Below are 24018 nucleotides of genomic sequence, written 5' to 3'. Positions count from 1 at the left end.
TTACAATTAAGGACACTGTTCATATCTTGATTTTTTTCATTAATCATTCATTTATGTCCAGAAGAACAACAACACATAAGGACTGGCACTGGCCTAATGAACAAAGCTGTAACTTGCAATATCATTATCCTATATGGGTACTGGTTCCTGTCCTGACTGCCCTGCCTCTGATCTGGCTCCCTGTTAATGCGTTTGGGAAATCAACTGAAGATGGCTCAAGTACTTGGTTCAGGCACCGGGGACGGGGAAGCAGATGACGATTCTGGCTTCAGCCCTAGGCCAGCCCTGACGATTGTGGCCATTTTGGGAGTTAACCAGCAGATGGAAGATGGAAGTCTGTCTCTTTGTCTGTCTGTCTGTCTGTCTGTCTCTCTCTCTCTCTCTCTCTCTCTATCTATCTCTATCTCTCTGTATCTTCAAGTCTCTAACTCTTTCAAATAAGTAAAAAAAAAATCTCCAAAAAACAACTTCATCCTGGTCTCTCCCATGTGTGGCAGGGTGATCCCTACTGCTTTCCTACATCATTAACAACAGGCTGTACGTTAAAAGCAGCTGAGACATGAACCATTGTCCATATCAGATGCTGGTGTTGCACTGGCTTAACACTATGTCATAATGCTAATCCCTAAATTATGCTTTAATTCAATTCTCTACAAACTTTTTGAAGTACCTTGCAGAAATAAATTCATGCTAATATTTGAATGAACTTTAGCTCTTACGGTGTGGTTGGGAAAAATGTATAGAGGTGCGTGTATGGAGGGGGATAGGAAATGAACATTTAAAACAAACCAGGATTGTCTATCACTGGAAACTAATGTCTGCATTTGAATGTTTTTGGTAAATATGCAGTTTTATTCCTGTCATTATTAATTCAGCAATATCCTTGAATATAATACTTCATTTTGCATCCCATGGTTTGCATTGCAGAAATAAAGCTTAGGAATGCTACTGCCTAGATCAAGAGACATGTAAAAGTTATATCTCTGTGCAATATACTTGTGCCCTTCATCTGTTAATAAAGGGGGTGCAGAGGTAATAGTCTTTGATAAGGCATGAAGCCACCGAAATAGCTTGGTTGAATTTGTAGTGCTTGGGCATTAACATAATACCTTCATCCAATTTATGATTAAAATCATTTACTAAGACTATAAATTTAACAGAAACAGTGATGTTATGTATTGAAATTGTAGAGTTTTATTACAATAGTTCCTAATTCTTAGCTGAATCTGCAGTATGAGAACAAATGATTTTGAGAATAAAATAGGCATCTTTTGAAAATGAAAAACATTGTTTTATTTTGAAATGAAATAAGGTAGAAAAAGCTAATAATGAATGTCTACTTCAGACTGCGTATCTACATTCTCATTGATAAAATCAGCGTGTTCAAGCAAGGAAGATACTGATTGCCCATTAAGCAACTGAAGAAACTAAAGCTTATAAGTGCTTAGTAGTTTTCTATGGTCATGCGACAAGACAAATTTGTTTCATTGGTAGATATATTTCTTCTGGATTAAGTACTTCTTTGTTTTATCAAACTCATTTAAAGAAAAACTAAACCTTAGGCTTGCTTGTTAACTATTGTTAAATATAGAAGTCATAGGGTAAAGAAAAACAATTTCTTTCATATAAAATTACAGTAAAGAAAGCAGTCAAAATGGTACAATTTAAAGTTTTTTCAATATTCCCCCAAGTTTATAAATTATTGGGAAATTTGGCTTCATATCAGACATAGATTTAACCAATTGATAAAGGATTAAACACTAAATTTGTATGAAATTGTATTTTCAAAGTTGATCTCATACAAATAGAGAATAAAGTAGTAGTCATCAGAGGCTGGGTAAGGTGGGGAAAATGGATTGCTTTATGCAGATCCTGTACCATCATTTCTTTATAAGAGTGAAATACTATTAGGGGAAGAGCAAATTTCCTTTTTACTCAGCAGAAGTGGCAGCTGGGAGGAAAGTTCCAACTATTTCAGTTGTTTTAAATGAAATATCAACTTAATCAATACTAAATTTGTCTGAGGAATACCTTCTGCTTTATGAAAACTTTGGAAATGATTTGGTTTTGGAAAACTAACACTATGTTTAATGTTAAATTTCCAAGCCATTGTTCTCCGATTTTTCTGCTCTTGTGAAACAACCCCTTACACTAGTTGGAGGTATTGCTATAGAAACCCCCTAACTTGAATCTGCTCATCTGACACACAGAAATCCAATCATTAAGATTGGATTTGATAAGTATCTGAATAGATACTTATTGTCAAAGAACAGACTGAGAAACTGGGTGGGTATTGCTTAATTCCAGGCTCCTGGAGGCTGAACTTGAGGCTGGCAGGTGCATGCTCAGCTTGTGTCCAAGTCCTTGAATGATCAGTAGGCTTTAGGAGGTCTGGGTGGTGGGGGTGTTCATTTGGGTATTAATTATATTCTGCTCTAGAACTGGAATTTCTCTCAGTGGACCTGGAATCCCCCTAAAATAACCCTGTAGACAGTGCTGCCCAATGTGTTTAGCAATTAAAGAAGCAACTGACTCTTCGAGTCCAGTCATTAAGCTATCCTGGACCCAGCTGTACTGATGGCTCGATTCAGTGAACACTTTTAGCCCTCCCAGGGGAATGGGGAAATCCCTGTAAGGGTTAGGGGATGGCTGTCAGTGAAATCTTGCCTAGGCTTTTAGAGACACTTCATACATAAACTTGGTTTTTCTCTTGTATCTCTAAATTTCATTCCAGATTAACTCCCATCTTTCTTGATGCCTTTATTCTTCTTTCTTATGTAATTGAGTCATTTCTGAATTTCCTGTTTTTTATATTAATTGCTTTTACAGGTCCTTTCTGTTATGCATTTTATTTCCATGTTGTAGAGAAGGTAAATGGACACAAGTCTGCAGTCTTGATCAACTTGTTCCTCTGCTTGAAAGTAAAATAAATAGTTTCAAAAATGGGGGGAGCAGAAGAGAAAGAGAAATGTAAATAATTTAATGTATAAAATGAGTACAATTTTATTGTTGAAAATCAGACTTTATACCATATACACCATATCATATATTAATACTTCATGTGTATATGCATATAATTCACAGGCCAGAAGTAATTGATCCTTCATTCTCTGGTTCACTTCCAAAATGGCTACAACATCTGAGGACTTGGCCAGACTAAAGCCAAGAAAAAAGATGTTTCATCCAGGTCTCCCATGTGCTGTCAGGAGCCCAGGCTTGCAGCATCTTCTGCTGCTTCTCCAAGTGCATTTGCAATGAGCTGGAGCAGAAGCGTAGCAGCCAAAATGTAAACTGGTATCAGAACACTGGCCCAGAAGAGAATCAAGATGGTGGAATAGGGGGACATATAGTAACTGTGTAATGGAAGCTATCATATCCAGATGTGAAGATACAATACAGTATGCATCTCTACTTCCAGACAAAGATGGACTCCCAATGAAACTGTTTACTATGTCTTGATAATAGGATGCTGGACTGTCTGCCATTGTCCATGCCTGCAATGGTAGACATATGACTGATATAAAGAACTATAGTTTAGTAATGATATAGGGGAATTCAGTGAGGGGGAGGGAACTGGGAAGGGGATAAGGAAAACCCCAAGGCCTATAGAACTATACCATAAAATGATAGTAAAAGGAAGTAAAATTAAAAAAAAAAAGAACACTTGCCCAGACAGATTATTCCTATTCAAGAATATATCTTGAATTCTTGCCACTTAGTTCTATGTATACATTTTTATCTAACTTAAATGAGAAACCTACTAAATTGACAATTTTATAACTTTTTTATTAAATTTATTCATTAATTACATTGTGTTGTAATTTCCTAGGAACTGGGATTCTCCCCATACCTCCCCACACCTCCCCCCATGGTGGGTTCCTCCACCTTGTTGCTTAACCATACTTTAAGTTCAGTTGAGATTCCCTCTTTGCAAGCATATGCCGAGCATAGAGTTCAACATCTTATAGTCCACTCAAGTCCAACTACTTATTGGGGAGACCCTCTCTGGTCTGATGGCAGAGCCAGCAGAGTATCATCCCGATCAAATAAAAGCACTAATATACCATCAGCAACAATTAACATCATTATGGAATTAATTGACATAGTTGTTTTCAGTTATATTATGAACTTGTTCTATGTTTTAAAATATTCATTAATAAAATCTTTTATTAGTGGTACCGTCTTTTTGAAATAAGCATATTTTATCTTTTGTTACTTGTATTGCTTCCAGTTTTCTAAATCTTAAACTGCTTTGAGAACATTGATAGAGATAACTTTTCTATGCATGTGTGGTTATGTCCTGTAGGTAAATAAAATAAGACTTCCTAATCTAATATCGCAAAGGAATCTTAGAAAATTTCAGGTACTGTCATGGGGGATTGACTTGATATTTTTTCCCTTAAGGTATGTTTAACAAAATTGGTTCACACATAGGATGCACTACTTTATTCAACTTTCAGTGTTTTGATTTGTGTATTTGTAAGTCTGTGTGCACAAACAGAAGAGATGACACTGCTTATGAAGGTGCTTTCAGTGGTTGTGAGGTCTTTTCGGTGTCATCTCTTTTCAGTGTTAGTGCTTTTCTGCTTGCCACCACAAAACCGAAATATCAGATGCAGCAAGCCACGCAGGAGGTTTTATTTTTTTTTTATTTATTTATTTTTAATTATTCATTATTTTTAATTCATTAATTACATTGTATTATGTGACACAGTTTCATAGGTACTTGGGTTCTCCCCACCCCTCCCCAAACCCTCCCACCATGGTGGATTCCTCCACCTTATTGCATAACCACAGCTCAAGTTCAGTTGAGATTCCCCCATTGCAAGCATATACCAAACATAGAGTCCAGCATCTTATTGTCCAGTCAAGTTCAATGGCTTCTTAGGTATACCCTCTCTGGTCTGAAGACAGAGCCAGCAGAATATCATCCCAGTCAATTGAAAGCTCCAACATTCCATCAGCAACAATTTACATCATTATGGAATTAATTGACATAGTAATGAGTAACCAATATGTTAAAAGTAAATGCGAGTTCCTAGCCACCTTCTGTGACCACCTCACTGACATTTCAATTTTAGTTTATACACAACATATGACATTCATAACATAACATGTTGTACATAACATCATATCATCTTAAATTAAGGCAAACATGTGGTATTTAACCTTTTGGGATTGGCTCATTTCCCTTAGCATGATGGTTTCCAGTTTGGCCCATTTGGCCACAAAGAACTGCATTTTGTTTTTTTTAATAGCTGAGTAGTATTCCATGGAGTAGATGAACCATAGCTTTCTTATCCAATTCTCTGTTGATGGGCATTTTGGCTGCTTCCATGTTTTTGCAATTACTGATTGTGCTGCTATGAACATAGGAGTGCATGTTGGTTTCTCATAAAACAATTGTTCTGGATATATTCCTAGGAGTGCTATTGCTGGATCATACGGTATGTTGAATTTGAGTTGTTTGAATATTCTCCATACTGATTTCCATAGAGGCTGTACCAGCCTGCAGCCCCACCAGCAGTGGAGTAGGGTTCCCTTTTCCCCACACCCTCGCCAACAAGTGTTGTTTGTGCTTTTATTCATGTGGGCCATTCTTACTGGCGTTAGGTGGTACCTCATTGATGTTTTAATTTGGATTTCCCTTATTGCCAGGGAACTTGAGCATTTTTTCATATGTTTATTTGCCATTTGGGTTTGTTCTTTTGTGAAGTGTTTGCCCATTTCCCGTGCCCATTTCTTGAGTGGCTTGTTTGTTTTGACATTTTGGTTGTTTTGTAGCTCTTTGTATATTCTGGAGATCAGCCCTCTATCACCTATGTCGTGTGCGAAGATCTTCTCCCATTCTGTGGGTTGCCTTTTTACTTTGTTGATTGTTTCTCTAGCTGTACAGAAGCTTCTTAGTTTGATGAGGTCCCAATTGTTTATTTTGGTCTCAATTTCTACTGCTTTTGTAGTCTTTTTTAGGAAGTGAGGGCCTACCCCTAAGTGTTGCAGTGTGTTTCCAACATTTTCTTCCAAAAGGTTGAAGGTTTCTGGATGTAGGTTTAGGTCTTTTATCCATTTAGATCTGATCTTAGTGTATGGTGAGAGATGTGGATCTATCTTTTTGTTTCTGCAGGCTATTAACCAGTTGTCCCAACAGCATTTATTGAAGAGCCCTTCCCATTTGCCTGGATTGTTGTTTGTCTTTTTGTCAAAGATTATTTGGCTGTACCTGTTTGGGTTCCCTTCTGGTGTTTCTATTCTGTTCCATTGATCTTCTTCTCTATCTTTGTGCCAGTACCACGCTGTTTTGATAACCACTGCCCTATAGTATGTCCAGAGGTCCGGAACTGTGATTCCCCCTGCTAACTTCCTGTTCTTCAGGATAGTTCTAGCTATCCGTGGTTTTTTGTGTTTCCAGATGAACCTTTGGATCATTGTTTCCAGATCTGTGAAGAATGTTTTGGGCAATTTGATTGGGATTGTGTTGAATGTATATATTGCTTTTGGCAGTATAGACATTTTGATGGTATTGATTTTACCTATCCAGGAGCATGGGATGTTACTCCATCTTTTGAGGTCTTGTTCAATTTCTTTTTTAAGTAGTTTGTAGTTTTCTTCAAATAGGTCTCCTACATTTTTGGTTAGATTTATTCCCAGATATTTCATACTTTTCTCTGTTATTTTGAATGGTATCTTGCTGGTTAAATCTTTTTCCATCTTGGGGCTGTTTGCATACACTATGGCTGTTGATTTTTGTTCATTAATTTTGTACCCTGCCACTCTACCAAACTCTCGTACAAGTTCTAGCAGTCTCTGTATTGAGTCTCTTGGCTCTTCTACATAAAGAATCATATCATCTGCATATAGTGAAAGCTTGACTTCTTCGTTTCCCATTTGGATTCCTCTGATTTCTTTTTCTTGTCTTATAGCCTCAGCGAGTACCTCTAGGACTATGTTGAATAGCAGTGGAGAAAGTCGACATCCCTGTCTTGTTCCAGATCTCAGTGGGAAGGGTTCCAGTTTTTCTGCATTCAGTATGATGCTGGCGTTGGGTTTTTCATATATGGCTTTAATTATGTTGTGGATTTTTCTATCTATACCTACCTTGGTTAGGGTTTTTAGTAGGAAGTGGTGTTGGATTTTGTCGAAAGCTTTTTCTGCATCTATTGATACCATCATGTGATTCTTGTTTTTCAGTTTTTGGATGTGGTGTATCACATTTATGAATTTCTGAATGTTGAACCATCCCTGCATTCCAGGGATGAATCCTACTTGATCTGGATGAATGATCTATCTGATGTGTTTTTGAATTCTGTTGGCTAGGATTTTGTTGAGAATCTTAGCATCAATGTTCATCAAAGAGATAGGTCTGTAGTTTTCCTTCTCTGTTAGTTCTCTGTCTGGTTTTGGGATTAAGGTAATGTTGGCTTCATAGAATGAGTTTGGAAGGGTTGCCTCTTTTTCTATTGTTTTGAAGAGTTTGTAGAGGATTGGGGTTAGTTCTGTTCGGAATGTTTTGTAGAATTCTGTAGTGAAGCTGTCTGGGCCTGGGCTTTTCTTTGTTGGGAGGTCTTAAATCACTGATTCAATCTCTGCTTCAGTTATGGGTTTGTTCAGGTCGTTTGTTGCCTCTGGGCTAAGTTTTGGCAGGTGGTAGAAGTCTAAGAACTTTTCCATTTCTTGGTGGTCTTCTGATTTGTTGGAGTACAGTGCTTTGTAGTAATTTCTAATTATGTCCTTAATGGATGCGGTGTCTGTTGTTATGTTGCCTTTTTCATCTTTGATGCTGTCAATTCTTGCCTTCTCTTGTTTTTTCTTTGTCAGTCAGGCCAGTGGGGTGTCTATCTTGTTTATCTTCTCAAAAAACCAGCTTTTTGATTCATTGATTTTGTGTATGGTTTTTTTTATTTCCATCTGATTAATTTCCTCACTAGTTTTGATAATTTCTTGTTTCCTATTGTGTGTGGGGCTCTTCTGCTGCTGTTTTTCCAATTCCTGGAGGTGTGTGTTTAGTTCCTGTGTTTGGCGCCTCTCTTGGGCCTTGACATGAGCTCCAATTGCGATGAGTTTACCCCGTAGCACTGCTTTGGCAGTGTCCCACAAATTTTGGAATGTTGTGTCAGAGTTTTCATTGGTTTCCATAAATTTTTTTATCTCATCTTTAATTTCTTCTCTGATCCATTGTTCGTTTAATAGCATATTGTTCAGCCTCCAAGAGTTTCTGTATTTCCTGGGGCATTTTGAATTGCTGATTTCCAGTTTCATTCCGTGGTGGTCTGAGAGGGTACATTTTATGATTCCTATCTTTTTGAAGTTATTTAGGTTTGCTTTGTGTCCTATCATGTGGTCGATCCTGGAGAAGGTGCCATGCACTGCTGAAAAAAATGTATAATCTGTGGCCTCAGGATGAAAAATTCTATAAATATCTATCATGTCCAGTTGTTCTATTGTTTGTATGAGCTCTGTTGTTTCTTTGTTGAGTTTTTGTTTTGTTGATCTGTCTATTGTTGTTAGTGGGGTGTCAAGATCACCCACTATTATTGTGTGCATATCTATGTCTCCCCTTAAGTCCGTAAGTAATTGCTTCACGTAGCTAGGTGCGTTTGAATTTGGTGCATATATGTTCACAATGGTAATTACTTCCTGATGGATCAGTCCCTTCACCAATATATAATGTCCTTCCCTGTCCTTTCTGATGTGTGTCAGATTGAAGTTCACATCATCTGAAATTAAGACAGCTACCCCAGCCTTTTTTTCTCATCCATTGGCATGAAATATCTGTTTCCAACCTTTCACTTTCAGTTTCTTGGCATCTCTTCTGGTTAGATGTGTCTCTTGTAGGCAACAGATAGTTGGGTGCTGTTTGATAATCCATTCTGTTAATCTGTGTCTTTTGATTGGTGAGTTCAGGCCATTTGTGTTAAGAGTTAAAATTGAGAGGTTGTGATTTTGCCCTGCCATACTTGTTTTTGTGGGTGTTGATATCTGTGTAATTGCCCTTCCTTGTGTGGACTTTAGTGGGGAGACCTTCCTGTTTGCCATCTTTGCTTATGATTCACCTCCTTTTTTTCTGGATATAGTGCATTTCTAAGGAGATTTTGTAGAGCTGGTTTTGTGCTGGCATATTCTTCTAATTTCTCTTTGCTATGAAAGTATCTGATTTCATTCTCAAATACGAATGAGATCTTTGCTGGGTACAATATTCTTGGTTGACAGTTGTTCTGATTTAGGATTTGGAAGATCTTTGTCCATTCTCTTCTTGCTTGTAAGGTCTCTTCAGAGAAGTCAGCAGTGATCCTGATTGGTTTTCCCCGGTATGTGATCTTTTCTCTGCTTCATACTTGTCTTAGGATTCTTTCTTTGTCTTCATTGGAGTGGAACTTGAGCACCATATGTCTGGGTGAAGATCGCTTTGGGTCATATCTGCTGGGAGTCCTCTGACCGTCCTGGATTTGGGCTGGGTTCATGTTCCAAGTGCTTTGGAAGTTTTCCTGTATAATTTCGTTGAGCACCATTTGCATTCCTGACTCTTTTTCCGCTCCTTCAGGAAGGCCAATAGTCCTAATATTCGATTTTCTGATGCTGTGTTTCATTTCTTGTATGGTCTTACTGGCTTTGTTCAGACTTGTCTCCAGCTGTTTAATGAGCTGGGTATGTTCGTTTTGTGTGTCTTCTGTTTCAGAGATCCTCTCTTCTGCTGTATTTATTCTGTTGGTTAGGCTCTCAATTTTATGCTCTAAGTCAAGGATTTTACTTTTCATTTGTTGTATTTCTGCAACTATGTGGTTCTTGAATTCCTTGAAGTCCTCCCAATTCTTCTCATTGTCTCTGACATATTTTAACATTTTTTTAAAAATTTTTTGTCTGGCAGATCTTCTATGTCTTCATCTCGCATCTCCGAAATAGACATTGGCTTTTGCTCCTTTATTGGTAGGGTGTTGGCTCTCTCATCTGGATCATTACCTTTTCTAGTATTTCTTCCCATTGTGTTAGTGTTTCTTTTTTGAGAGACCTAGGCACCAGTGTGCTGAGGGGTCTCCAAGCACTATCCTGTAGAGATCGGAGTCTGCAGGCGTGGAGTAGCAGGGTGCGGGAATTTTCATGGCTCTTTTGGTGCGTCTCCAGAACACTGGACCTCAGGGCGCCACTTCCAGGGCCCAGCGGATTCAAAGCGCACACTCAGCTTGTCCCCTACAGGTATGCTACCACAGGGCGTGGGGGAGTGAAGGCACTCTCTGTGCACGCACCCTTTGTGCAGGATCACAGGGCTCGGAGGATTCTAGGTGCTTTCTCGGTGTGTCCCCAGTGCCAGGGACTGCAGGGCGTGGAGGTTCCAGGTGCTCTCTGGGAACGCCTCCTGCACACGGGTCCGCAGTGCCCTCCTGGTGTGTCTCCCAAGCATGGGACTATAGGGCGTGGGGTGTTCCAGGTGCTCTCTGGAAGCGCCTCCTGCGCAGGCCCGCCCACCCCAGCGCTTGCAGGGGACCGACCGCCCCAGCGCTAGCACGGGACCGCCCAGCCCAGAGGCGTGCTTGGGTTCCTGTGGGACAGCACTGCCCAGCTGAGAGCCAGACCGCAAAGGCACGAGGGAGTATTCAGTGTGCCTTTTGCCTTTCTCCTCAGCGCACAGGACCGCTGTGCATCACCTCCCAGACACAGTTTTGGCAGTTTCAAGGCACTCGCCCTGTGTCCCTAGACGCTGGAATCTCGGGGGGGGGGGTGAGGGGCGGGGAGATGAGCACCAAGGGTGTTCAGGCTCTGTGCATGCCCCTGGGGGGCCAACTCCCGGAGCCTCCAACCCACCACTGTCCCCACCCAACTCACTCAAACCTCAGGTTCTAGCAGTCTGCCTCTTCCTCTGGTGGGAACCCTCGCCGCGGGTGTGTCTCCTGGCGACTGCGTCTGGTGCAGGACCTGCCGGGTCCCAATGGGACCTGGAGACTGTGGCGGGTGCAGGTCCTGGCGGGGCTTGGCAACTAGGGTGGGCGGATGCCAGCGGGTCCTGATGACTGCAGCAGGTGCAGGTCCTAGCTGGTCCTGGCGACTAGGATGGGCAGGTGCCAGCGGGTCCTGATGACTGCGGGTCCTGATGACTGTGGTTCCTGACGGCCACAGCGTCTGCGGGTCCTGAGGACTGCGGGTCGACTGCAGCTCTCAGCGGCTGCACTCAAAGGTGACTCAGCATGTCGGGAGCAGAAAGCCGTCTTCCCTGCCCTTTGTTTTGTTTTGTTTTGTTTTTCCCCGGTTGCTCTTCTGAGTTGTGTGGTTTTTTTTGGCTCCACACTGTCCAGGGAACTTCACATTCTTCTCCCTGTAGCTCTATGCTGCTCCACTTACGCTTTAGTCGCGTTCTAGCCCTCTCTGTCTGTGAGCTCCCTCACAGCCTTCCTCCTATGTCGGCCATCTTGCGAGTCTCCTCGCAGGAGGTTTTAATCCAGCAGGAAAGATGGCCATGGAGATCCGAGTGGAGGCAGAGAGCAAGGGAAAGGGGGTGAGCAAGAAGGAAGGGTCAGGCACACCAGGAGTATGATTTATGGCTGAGGACAGATATCATGGGGCCACAAGGGATTGGTAGATGGGGCCGTGGGTTGGCCACAAAGATTGGTGGATAGGTCTGTCAGGACCACAGGGGATTGGTAGGTGTGGAGGTGAGGACCAAGGGGAGGGGCCACAAGGGATTGATGGATAGGCCTAGATAGGGTACCATGAGGCTATAGTTGATTGGTAGAAACAGGATTACGAAGTTACAGCAGATTGGTGGAGAACAGGGTGGTAAGAAAAATGGTGTGGATTCCACAATGGCGGGGGTCTTATCAATCCTTAGGATGGAAGTTCAAGTCACTTCTCACAGTTGTCCAAAAATAAAGGTTATTTTTCATTTCATTTCAAACAAAACTAGTAGTGGGAGAAATCTGGAAATCCAAGGTACTTTTTTTTTGCCTTAGTTCTTCAGCTTTCATAAGGCAGAAACCGAAGAACAAAAGCACAAAATCTATCCTTTTTCGATTTAGGGAGACAGTTGTTTTCAAGGGAACACCTTTTGTTTTTCTGATAGATGTATCTTTTTGTAGAACCTATTCTTCACTCTGAATAGAGTAAGATCAAAATTCTATCTGCTTGTAGCTGTACTATCCTCCAGTTTAGTCTTTCAGGCCCTATAAACAAAGACCACCAGGAACATAACTGCATTTGAACTGTTTGAATTTCCCCTCATTGCAATGAATAAAGTACATGTTATGGGGAATTATGGCTTGTCTTACTAAAGTATTTAAAAAGAACTTGCAGGACATGACCTTGTGTTATGTAATTTGAGAAAAAACTCAAGGATGCAGGATTGCCCTAGAGTTTGCTTGCTGTCATAAATCAGAAGCGAATTAATGGTTTGATATATTAATGGTATATTGATGACTGTTGAGAAGTGAGACCTGCCATTCCGATTTGCTTGGGACAGGCGTTTCTGGGACATGACATTTTTATTGCCCAAATGGAGAAAATCTCGGGCAAATTATGAGTGGGTGTCCCACTCTAAAAGGCAGGTGAAATAAAAATAGGCTAGGTGAAGAATAATCACTCATGCTGATTAAAACTTGGGCTATTCGGTCATTTGTGGGTTGGGAAATGTTTGTGTCGTGTGTGTGTGTGGTGTTGACTAGTCATGGTAATAGAGTGGCCTTATCTGATGTTGTTCAATGGAGATATGAATGTTCAGTAGGAGAACTCTGTGTCTGCATATGGGGATCAGACCAGCTCTTGGGACACTGCATCCTCTAGCCCCAGGATACTTCCTATCTGCCAGGAGCTGATTTTCATTTTTCCAATTAGGGGATTTGCAGACTATTTCAAAATGGGCTAACTGTGTACAGATCTGACCTTGCTGATGTGGAGAGCCTTGATTTCAGCCACACTGGGTCTGTGGACTAATGAGAAACTCTGGAGTTTTAGACATTGAGTATTGCAAAATGTCTATATTATGTCAATGTAATTATTCAATAAAAATAATGTTTTGGTTGAGTTTAAAAGTTCAATTTCTGATTGTTAAAATGTATTACTAAAAACAGACACTTTATGTTGTCTTTAATATGTCAGTGTTGTTTCCAGTACTACCGCAGGAAAACCCAATGTATTTGATATACATTTTCACAGAACATATTAACATTTTGGTGAGCACAAAATGTTAATACTGTTACATGAGTATTTTATAAAATGCTCATTAGTGTTAGATGTTGTCTTATAGTTATACATTGTGGTTTTTTAAAATACAAATATGTGCAAATGGTAAAAAGTTCTGATTTAAGTTAAAATACATTTTTCATATCTATCATGGAAAAGAAATACTATAATATGTTTTCACATTTGCTATTTATATTAGGAGAAAATATAAAAGGCAGTTTGAATATTTATTTTTTTGGAAAACATTTAAGTAATTGATGATATTATATAGTTTAGTTTACTCATAAAGGTTATAGTGCCAGTTAAATGATCAAGCATCATTTTAATGTATAACCTTGGTTCAATTATTTCAGCTGCCTTAAACTCAATTTTATGGTACCATACATTAATGAAATCAAACAGTTAACAATTAGTCTTTATAATAATGGTGAAAGTAATGTGGCATTAATTATATTATTTCCTATATTCATTAAATTTTCTCTAGATACTGAAGACTACCTCGAGGTAATAACAGATGTGGGAGTCAGCTCTACTGGGAATATGAGCCAGAGGAAGGAAATTGAAGACTTGCCAGAAGCTTCCATAAGCACTGTCCCACTGGCAGTGGTGCTTCCCACTGAAATTCCATGTGAGGTCAGTGACAATGCTTTGTTATTTAAGTGACCCAGCTGTTCTAAGAGACATTGCACTTCCCTGGATGTATGTCCTAGCACAGCTGGCAGTTTGGTCAACTTTTTTCCTAACTGTCATTCTAGGACAAAGCCTGGAAATCTGAAAGCATTTGATAAATATCTGTTGAATCGTTAAATATTGGAGGATATGAGAGTAGCAAATTGCATCAAATATCACTTGACACTTTGCAAACAGATATGTAGCAACAATCCTATCAAATTGCCTATAAGAAACTTGGATTCATTATTTTAATGAAGGGAAACAATCCTTGAATTGGATTTTAAAGCATCTCTTTCTGAGACAATCAGTTTCTTAATTATGAAATACCTCTTAAAGGTTGATATTATTAAGTGAAAATATTGTAAGAGCTGCAAGAACTTGGATTTCCAGGAGTGAGAGTATAATGTTGGGAAAGGATTTAAATGGTTGTATGAAAACATGGGCTAACATGTCTTGCTCTAAAGTCTTCCTTGGGAAGAATCAGTGAAATGATACTGGTGGAGCCTGAACTACATCACTGCTGTTATCTTTGGGCAATGGTTTTGGGCTTCCGCATCTGGAGCATCCTCCAGAGGAACGAACTGAGAATACCAGAGAGCCTTACAGTTAATGCAGGTGGAACCCCATGGATTTACATGACCTGATTACACCCACTGAATGGTTGATCCTGGTTCAGTGCCAAGGATAGGGGAAAAGTGTGTGTAGTTGAGTAACATCTACATCCCTCACTCCCACCCCTTTCCCTTCCCTAAGTAAAAACATCTCTAGAACAAAAAGCTGCCCTGGAAGCTGCCCTGGAGACTCCAGAAAGCTGACTGTTCAGGATTGAGGGAACTGACAGAGATGATCAGACAGGGAAAATATACAACCCACTTGGGAGACTCCAGAATTGGAAGAGTGGAGATTAGGCAAAAGGACTGGAAGCAGCAATTCCTATTGAGTTAGAGTCAATGGCCAAGAAAGAAAAGAACTGTAATAAAGGATAAATGGGAACAATTCTCAAGTAGATGAAATCCAAGCAGAAACTAAAAATATCTGATGAGGAGTTATGCAGAAAGCCTGAATAGCTACTTTTAAAAATATCCACAACATTAAAATGGGAACACTATAAAACCCTCATATTACCGAAGTTACAACAAAATCAGTTCAAAATTAAACTTCACTGCCCTCTGGGCAAAGATATATTATGCAGATGTGTAGCTAGGAAAGGGTTTCTGGGGTTTTTCTTTACCATTTATTTTATTTATTTGAAAGGCAGAGCAATAGAGATAGGGAGAGACAGAAATTTTTACTTCCTAAATGCCCACAACAGCCAGAGCTGTGACAGTACAAAGATAAAAGCCAGAAACACTATTCTGCTTTCCCATGTGAGTGGCAGGGCTCCACGTGATTGGGCCATTTCTGCTACCTTGTAACCTGGACTGGAAATAAAGCAGCTGGGACTTAAACCTCTTTTCTCAGGTGTGATGCCTATATCGCAAGCAGTAGCTTGACTCACCGAGCCACAGTGCCTGCTCTGAATAGAGGTCTGGTCATTAGCAAAGTCATGGGTTGTGTTTCATTAGCATGGAAATGATTTGTTCATCCCTTTTGAAGTTAAATTATTTCAACATCAAGACTCTGTCAGTATCCCAATTTTGAAATAGTCCTATGAGTTGAAAAGTTGTACCAGGTTGTTTTAACAGCAATCGCACACTAAATATTCAAAATAAGCAAATTCTTAAACCAGAAATAGTTATCCCATGCAAAACCATACCTTCTCAGTTTTTGGCTCTTATGATGACCACCAAGCAACTCTGAAAGGGCCATTTATATTCAACTGAGTGAAAAATCATGTTCCAGATTAACCAGGATAATATTCAGTCCGTGCTGCCTGAATGTACGACCTTTGAACCTTATCTCCTTTCCAAGTCTTCCACTAGTGAGCGACTAGAGAAAACTTGAAACCAATACTTTCATTTCCAAATGTTGCAGTTGAAGCTTTCCTGCCATCTTGTACCACCAAAAATTAAATAGTTACTCCTGTCAGGTACCAGGTCTTGTTTGAGTTATACCTGATTCACACCCAACCTACTCATTCTTTGTGACACTTTTGTCTTTCCAGCATGCAGACAGTGAGTTGGTGCTGAGTTCTGTGTGGTAGCATAGTCTTCTTTTCTTTGATAAACAAGGGGTTCATGTTATTACCTCCTGTTTATGCCTCTTGGATATGCACCTGCTTCCTAGAGACATTCGCTTCCAGTCCTGTCCCTTGCCACTAGAAATCAGCGTTAATGGATTGTTAGCAAAAACAGTGGGGCTGTTGCTGTCACCAGTGACCATTCACTGCTTTGTTAGCTTCCCCAGCACTCTCTTCTCACAGATTTTATATGTCTGAGTCCTTAAAGAATGTGTGTTTCCTTTTAAAGAGCAGGCTTTTTTCTTCTTAAACATTTTATCAACATACTGCCCTTCCCGCCAAAGACCTTCAGTGTGTTTAAGTTATTCCATGTCTCTGTGAGAAATACCTTGGTAAGCATTAACAGTTTAAATATGCTTAATCTGGCCTCTTATTTTAATTCTGTACTATTAATCCTGTAATTTAGTTGGTTGGGTTTTTTTTTTAAGTCTTTGTTTAGGAGCCAAGACATTTGTTTTCTAGCATAGTTTCCTTGATTTTGTCTCGTAGGATAATCGACCTTGAAAGATACAAACTCAGTGCATAATAGGTCTGCCAAATATGTCCATTGTTTAAACAAATTCTTTCCAATTTTATCTCGATCAAAATTTCAGCTGTGAGGCATTCTCAATTGAATGGCATCTAAACTAGAACTGGATCTGATGAATCATTCATAGTGTCTGTTCTCTTTGATGTCCAGTCATCAATCCTACACTTTTGTTAAGTGAATATGCTCAAAGCAGTAGTTCTCAACTCAGGGTGGTCGGGGGAAGGGACGGTCACTTTGCCTTTATCCTACTAAGAGGATGTTTGCCAAAGTCTGCCTTGTTGGCTATCATATTGTGGGATTGTGTGCTTAATGGTTAGAAGCAGCATGCTACTAAGGTGCCAGTCCCACAAAAAAAAATGATTGTTGTGTTATAAAAACATCTGTGGAGAAGATGCGGGGTACCTTTAGTAGTTACGATGCCCATGTAACATATCACAGTACCTAGGTGTGTGCTGCTGGGCTTCCTGCCACTGTAAACCCTAGGAAGCAATAGATAGTGACCTAGGTGCATGGGCTCTGCCACCTCCTTGGGAGACCTACATTGAGCCCCAAGCTCCCAGCTTTGGCCCAGCATAGTAGACAGTTAAGCAGTAAACCAACAGGTGAGAGCTTCTTTGTCTATTTTTGTTTCTTTCTGCATCCCAAGTAAATAAAATGATCAGGAAGGTGTGGGGATGGAGAATCTTCTCTCAAAGGCACAAAATATATCTACCCTCTTACCATACATAAATCACCGTCAGACTTGCCAGCAGTGACAACAGGAACTCCATGATCCCCTCAGAGACTTCTGTGCAGTTTGTCTAGTCACTCTTGCTTGAACTGCCTGATCTTTGAGGAATGATTCTAGTCACTCTTTCTAAAGATTTTACTCAAAGTTTTTGAAAGCATCCAAATGTTTTCCTTGGTGGGGTTAGTCTCAGGAATGGTGCTTATTCTCCCGTGACTTCTCTGAGCTCCACTCACAGTTTTCATAATGGATTCGATATTTGATTGCTCTGCAGTAGCACCATCCCAGAGAGTAATGAAGAGTGAACGTACTTGGTTTGCTCTGCCTCATATGCACAGGCACATTTTTCTTTTTCTTACAGATTGCTTTTTTTTTATTGAAAAGTCATATATACAGAGAGGAGGAGAGACAGAGAAAGATCTTCTGTCTGTTGATTCACTCCCCAAGTGGCCATGATGGCTAGAGTTTACCGATCCAAAGCCAGGAGCCCAAAGCCTCCTCCTGGTCTCCTACTGGGTGCAGGGTCACAAGGCCATAGACTATCCTCAACTGTTTTCCCAGAGAGCCTGATGGGAAGCGGGACTGTTGGGATTAGAATTGGTGCCCAGATGGGATCCTATCCCGTGCATGGTAAGGACTTGAGCTGCTAGGCTACCACACCGGCACATATTTAACATATCACCTCCCCTTCACTTTAGAAGAAAATGCCCTGCCAACTTATCTCCAATTTTTAACATATTGCAGAATAAATCCATATTGCTTTATTTTTGTTTTATTCTCCCATTGTTGCTATTCTCATATTAAAATTTAAACCTTTTTATATTATTTGAAAGGTAGAGAGAAAGAGACTACTCCCACCTGTTGGTTCAGTCCCCTGTTCCTTGTAACCAATAGGACCAACTGTGGCAGGCCTGCGTCAGTAACCTAAAAATTAATCTAGATTTTACATCTTGATGGCAGGGTCCCAAGTATTCGAGTCACCACCTGCTGCCTCCCAGGGTGTCCATTAACAGGAAGCTGTATTGGAAGCAGCAGAGCTAATACTCAAATCAGGCCCTCTTGATATGAGACACCAGCATCCATGTAATGAAATGCCACTCTAGACAGAAGCATTTTTATATGCAGTTCAGTGGCCCTCTTAATTCTTCATCAAACTTAATTCTTAAAGTCATAGTGCAACTACAAAAGCCTTTAATGCAGTTTAACCATTACATTTTTTCCGGAATCCTAGGATGGGACATGCTTTATTTGCTTGTTTTAAGATTTATTTATTTTTACTGGAAAGCCAGATTTGCAGAAAGGAGATACAGAGAGAAAGATCTTCTATCTACTGGTTCACTCTCCAGAGGTATCAACAGCCAGAGCTGAGCCAATCTGATGCCAGGAGTCAGGAGCCTTCTCTGAATCTCCAGTGTGGGTGCAGTATTCCAAGGCTTTGGGCCATCCTCTACTGCTTTTCAAGGCCACAAGCAGGAGACTGGATGGGAAGTAGAAAAGCTGTGACACAAACCAGTGCCCATATGGGATCCCATCACATGCAAGACAAGGATTTAGCCACTGAGCCATTATGCTGAGCCCTAGGGTTCTTCAGTTTGCGAGGCATGTTCATTGACATATCTCTGTGACTGTAACCACTGAAGTCTTAAAGCTATGGGACAGAGTATCATTTGTGCAGTTAACAGACCATATGAAAGGATGTGATTTTTAAAGCCCATAAGCATCTCAGAGATTGCCTCCTTCTACTTCTTTCTAAAGCAAGGAACACAATGTAAAATTACATACAACGGCTAAGAACACCACTCACTTTGATGCCAAGTCACAAACTAGTTGCTGGTAACGAATCTTAACTTAAAGCTTAATCCAGTGATTTATTTATAAATGTGATATAGCATATGATAATTAAATGTGTCAATATCTGTAGCATCTATGTTGTGAAAGTGTAGCAATTTTATAGGTGAGTTTTTATAGTAACTGAAAGACATCCTTTTTCCTATAATCAAGTAGTTCTCAAAAATAAGTTGCATATAGGGACTCCTAGAATTTTGAAAAACTAAGGATGCCTGCATCCTACTGCCAGAAATCCAGATATAAATATGGTCTCTTAGGACTTTTCACTTACAATTTTTAAAGATTCCAAGGTCACTGCTCAACTATATACACTGTTGCCATCATTGAATTCTTGTCCAACTTCCATGGGCCAGGTTGAGGCTTACTGCACAAACTTCAAGAGTCCCTGCTTGCCAAAGCCTATATACCTGCACTTACTGACCTGTAGCTATTAACATACTAATGAATACGTGAAAAACCAATAGTTGGTGTGCAAAAACTGAAGTAAGCTGATCAGAATCCTACACTGCTTAGTAAAACCAACTTAATGAAGACATTTACCATAACAGTGCTGGAAACTTCACTATCCCATTCTTACATGTTAGACCAGATTTTCATTCTTTTGTTTAGGTCTCAAGGTCTACCACCAATGTGGAAAAAAATTACAGCATTTGGCATCGGTGGTGATCAAAATCCTTTCCCTCCTGCTCAGAATCAAATAAAGGGTACACCAAGAAATCAAAGACTGAGAGCAAAATAGCAGATTCGTAACGGGATGCTTATGAATGCTATGACTGTTTGAATGCCCAAGCTTTTTCTCCATCGGTTAAATGTATCCATTTGATAAAAAGGAGGTCTTTCCTGGAGGAGACCACTTACACAGAGATGCAGAGAACAGGTAAAATTGTGAGAATGGATGGAAAAAAGGAATACAATGTGTGTGTTCCATTGCAAACTTAGTCTTTCTCAGTTTGAATATTTGATATTTCGCATGTACTTAGTTCAAGCAAGGCTTCACAATAGTATGAAAGAGTAGAAACACCCTTAATTGTGTGTAAACGTTAGTTGTGATCCATGATGTAGACATGCCACGCTATAGGTGTGACATAGCAGTGGTCACATGACATGTACTGAAATGAAAACTTCAGTTTTGTTCTAGAAATTCTAAAACTCCTTAGAGGTTGAATTTTCATTGAAGATTTTGTGATGTTGGTGAAGTGTGAGTTATACTTGGATTCAGAACATAACTATGGGAGGTAGAGAAAGAAAAGGAACTAAACACAACAATATAACGAATAAAAAAAAAAGGCCACCTGCTAAATTTGTATTGCACAATGAAGTTACAAGGCTCCTTGTTCAGGTTATTAAGCATTCCAAGGCAGTGAAAGCAGAGCATTTAAACCAAGCACAGGACCTTTAAGTATGGGTCCTGCATGACTATACAGGTCGTAGGCCCATGAAGCCAGCCTTGGATACAAATGAAGGGAAAAAAATCCTTATTTGAAGTGGTAGGTGCACTTGCCTTTGGTTTAGAACTTTTTTCTGTAAGTGGTTGAAAGGAGAAGTCCTCCCCTCTATCAAGGCAGGAGCCTCATGCATACGCAGCAGCCTGTGTGAATGCTCTAGAATGACAATGAGTTGGCTAGCTGAAGAAAAAACACTGGGAGAGTACATATGAATTGACTAAGTTCAGATTTGAATGCAGTTTAAATTATTTTACAACACAAACATAATATTTGCAGAAACAGTGGTTAAGGGCTAATGTGGTGTGTGGGTAAAATCACTACCTGCAATGCTGGGGCACTAGTTTCCAGTTCGGGCTGCTCCACTTTTGATCCAGCTCTGTGCATATGGCCTGAGAAAAGCAGAAGATAAAGTGCCTGGGCCCTTGCTGCCCATGTCAGCTTGGCCTGTTTTAACCATCCAAGGAGTGACCCAGCAGACACACAAGTCTCAGTCTCAGTTTCTTTCTCTGTGTGTCTCCATGTCTCTGTAAATCTGAGTTTCAGATACATAAATAAGTCTTGAAAAAGAACACTGAGGAAAACCATTCAGACATATTTTATTGTAGAACAAATAATGCTTAAGGAGATAATATTTAAATAAAAGCTTTTTGAAATTAATGGCTTGTGGTCATTAAGCATCATTTCTTAACAGCATAAAAATGAATGTCCTGTTTATTTGTTGTAAGACTAAAGTTCAGTGTGACATGAAAAAATTTATCTTTGAGGGGTTATACAGCATGTTATAAACAATACTGTAGATTTTGGAGTTAAATTGTCCTGCTTAATCTTCAAAGTATTAAGTCTTCGTATTAGTTGCTCTGTTCCTAAAAGAGGAAAATTATAACCTTTGCAATTTTGGATTTTCTTGTTTATGTGTGTGTGTGTGTATTTATGTTTTGATTAGAATGAAAAGAAATACCTTCATATAAAATGTGCTTAGTGCAATGCTTGCTGTTAGAAGAGCTCTTCAATAACTGTTTATTCCTTCCCTCTCTATTATGTTTGTTTTTTGAATCATTTTTTCCAAAAAGAAATATTCAAGAACAACCTTGTATTCCTAGATTTAGCTTTTTGTCCTAATTAAATCATGGAGCATTCAAATGTTTGCGCTTTTCTCAACTCAAAACTTTCAGACAATTGTAAAAATATGTAACTATTTGACATTTACATTTTATAACATTTTTTCAATTTTAAAAGGTCCCAAAGTTTTGTAATCCTGGTTTGTAAATTAAAAAGATAGTAAAAAAAAAAAAAAGGTAAAATGAAAGGTATTTGATTGAGAGTTGAATTTATAACCGCTGCTGTGTCTGAGAAATCAGGCTTTCAACCAGACATCGGAAGCCCTGCACAGGAGGAGGCCAGAGGAGAAGGGAACAACTTTAAACTCACTGGCTTTTGTTTTTCTAGCTGGAACACATGATGTTGGAGAAAAATGTCATTGGATAACCAGGAAAATTACATGTTTAAGCTGCAGGAGAATCAGGTTTACATCTTTTATTTCTGAATGTGGCTGAGAAAAAGGAACACAATTCAACAGTTCTTCAGTGCTTTTATGACCTTTATCATTAATACATGTACTTGATTCTTTGGTAATACAAACTTCTAAAATGTATAATTTGGTTCCTTTTTTATCTTGTAGAATCCTGGTGAAATATTCATTATTTTGCGAGATGAAGTAATTGTTGAGACTGTGGAAGTTGAATTTTGGTCAGATAATGTGCGCATTAGAACACGACCAGCTGTTTGGAATAAGAAAGTCTGGTGTATGAGAGCATTAGGTAAGGAATTTTTTTTCTCTGCTTTACTAAATGTAAAACACCATCCTGAGTTTCTTTCAATAAATTTGTGAAAAATGGTTTCACTTCCCTATAGAAACGAATATCGTGCTGCAGGTGTTTCCTGTGCTTAATGTTCGCATACCCAGGGGTGTTATTATTAATCTGTATTTGCAAAAGGAAGTATGTGTAAATTATGAGAAATCAGTTTGTGTACCATGTAGCCAAGTGACAGCCAGTAATATTTCTTTTGAAATGAACCCCAGAAAGCATTTTTAAGCATACATCAATTATTAAATCTGTAACTAAGACCTAATATTTTTATAACATTTGGATTAGTAGATAATTGGATTTAAAGATATGTGCAGGGTTTAATGCATGTACATATTTACAGTGGGTATGTATATGTGTATAAATATAGACATGCATATTTAAATAAACAAGAGTACTTTAAAAGCAACATTCGAGTCCCTTCTACAATGCCATGTTGACTTACAAGACTCTTTTCATATACAATTGTGTAATTCAAACAACCTTAAAATATTAACTCCCATAGTTTCCTTTTTTAATTTAGGAATTAAAATAAATGAAACCAAGACAAAAATATTCTAAACTTTACAAAACAACACTTTCTTTGAAGCCCCACTCCTGCTCTTTCAGTGCACAACCAAATATTCGTGACTTTGGAGACCTATTATATATTTTCATACAAATCTCCTTTTATCAAATTTTTAATTTATATATGAGCAAATTTAATGTATTTTATTTAGACAGAGTTAAGATTATATTGATTCTCCTCTCCTCCCTCCTGCCCATGTTTTCACCTTACATCCCCCTGTCTATCGTATTTTTGGTTTTAATTTTGACAGTGACATAGTTTCAGTTGTTTGGATAATCATAAGTTTAATCCTCCACCAAATTATGAATTCAACAGGCACTAAGTAGAAAAATCACTGAGTTCCTCAAATTATACACAGAGGTTATAAACAATAATGAAAGCTCAAAATGCCAATTTCCCCAGAACTTTAAATGACTAATATAGTGAGATCACTTGTTAGCCATTTCTCTTCCTATCAAGATGGTATTTTATTATGTCTGAGTCCGTGATTATGTGTCTATGAATATCCAAAGTAGATTTTTATTATCTATTTATCAAGCTTAATTTTTTCCTTTCTAATTTTTCACCCCAAATGTGAGTAAGCTTTTGTTGTTCTGGGGAGTATAATTCTTTTTGACTGTTTTTTCATGCTGCTAATTTCCAAATATAACCTTCACATCATGTCCTTATTTCATTTATGAAGCTAATCATTTGATAATTCTGCTTTGCTTACAGCATGACAAACTGTGTCAAATTTAAAATCCACATGCATTCATCACAGTTACCCCAATAATTTTACTAAAATAAAAATCTATATTAACATCTGAATGTTTTAATGTAAATGTGGGATTGCTTTCTTAATTTATGATATCGTCTTATGAACAAAAACAACCTTCATAAACTTGACTACATAAATATTTTAAATAAAAGTTGTTCAATATTACTATGCAATTGGAAATGTCATAAAAATATTTAAAATTGAAGTTTGTGTTTATGTAGCTTTGATGCAGTTCATTTATAGAACATTTATAGGCCTTTGCATTGT

At 39.0% G+C, this 24018-nt stretch overlaps 1 protein-coding gene across 2 annotated transcripts in view; it reads left to right on the top strand.

Annotated features, from left to right (window-relative positions):
• BANK1 (B cell scaffold protein with ankyrin repeats 1) overlaps positions 1-24018 on the top strand; it is a 279826-nt gene that overhangs the window by 59324 nt on the left and 196484 nt on the right. For both annotated transcript variants that reach the window (XM_058666993.1, XM_058666992.1), the window contains exons 3-4: positions 13646-13794; positions 22240-22378. In XM_058666993.1, the coding sequence (XP_058522976.1) occupies positions 13646-13794; positions 22240-22378 (288 nt within the window). The remainder of the gene's footprint in view (positions 1-13645; positions 13795-22239; positions 22379-24018) is intronic.

Source organism: Ochotona princeps, chromosome 7 (genome assembly GCF_030435755.1).
Source record: "Ochotona princeps isolate mOchPri1 chromosome 7, mOchPri1.hap1, whole genome shotgun sequence".
In the NCBI taxonomy this organism is placed as follows: Eukaryota; Metazoa; Chordata; class Mammalia; order Lagomorpha; family Ochotonidae; genus Ochotona; species Ochotona princeps.
Note: the sequence above shows the minus strand (reverse complement) of the source record. Positions and strands in the feature narration are given on the sequence as shown.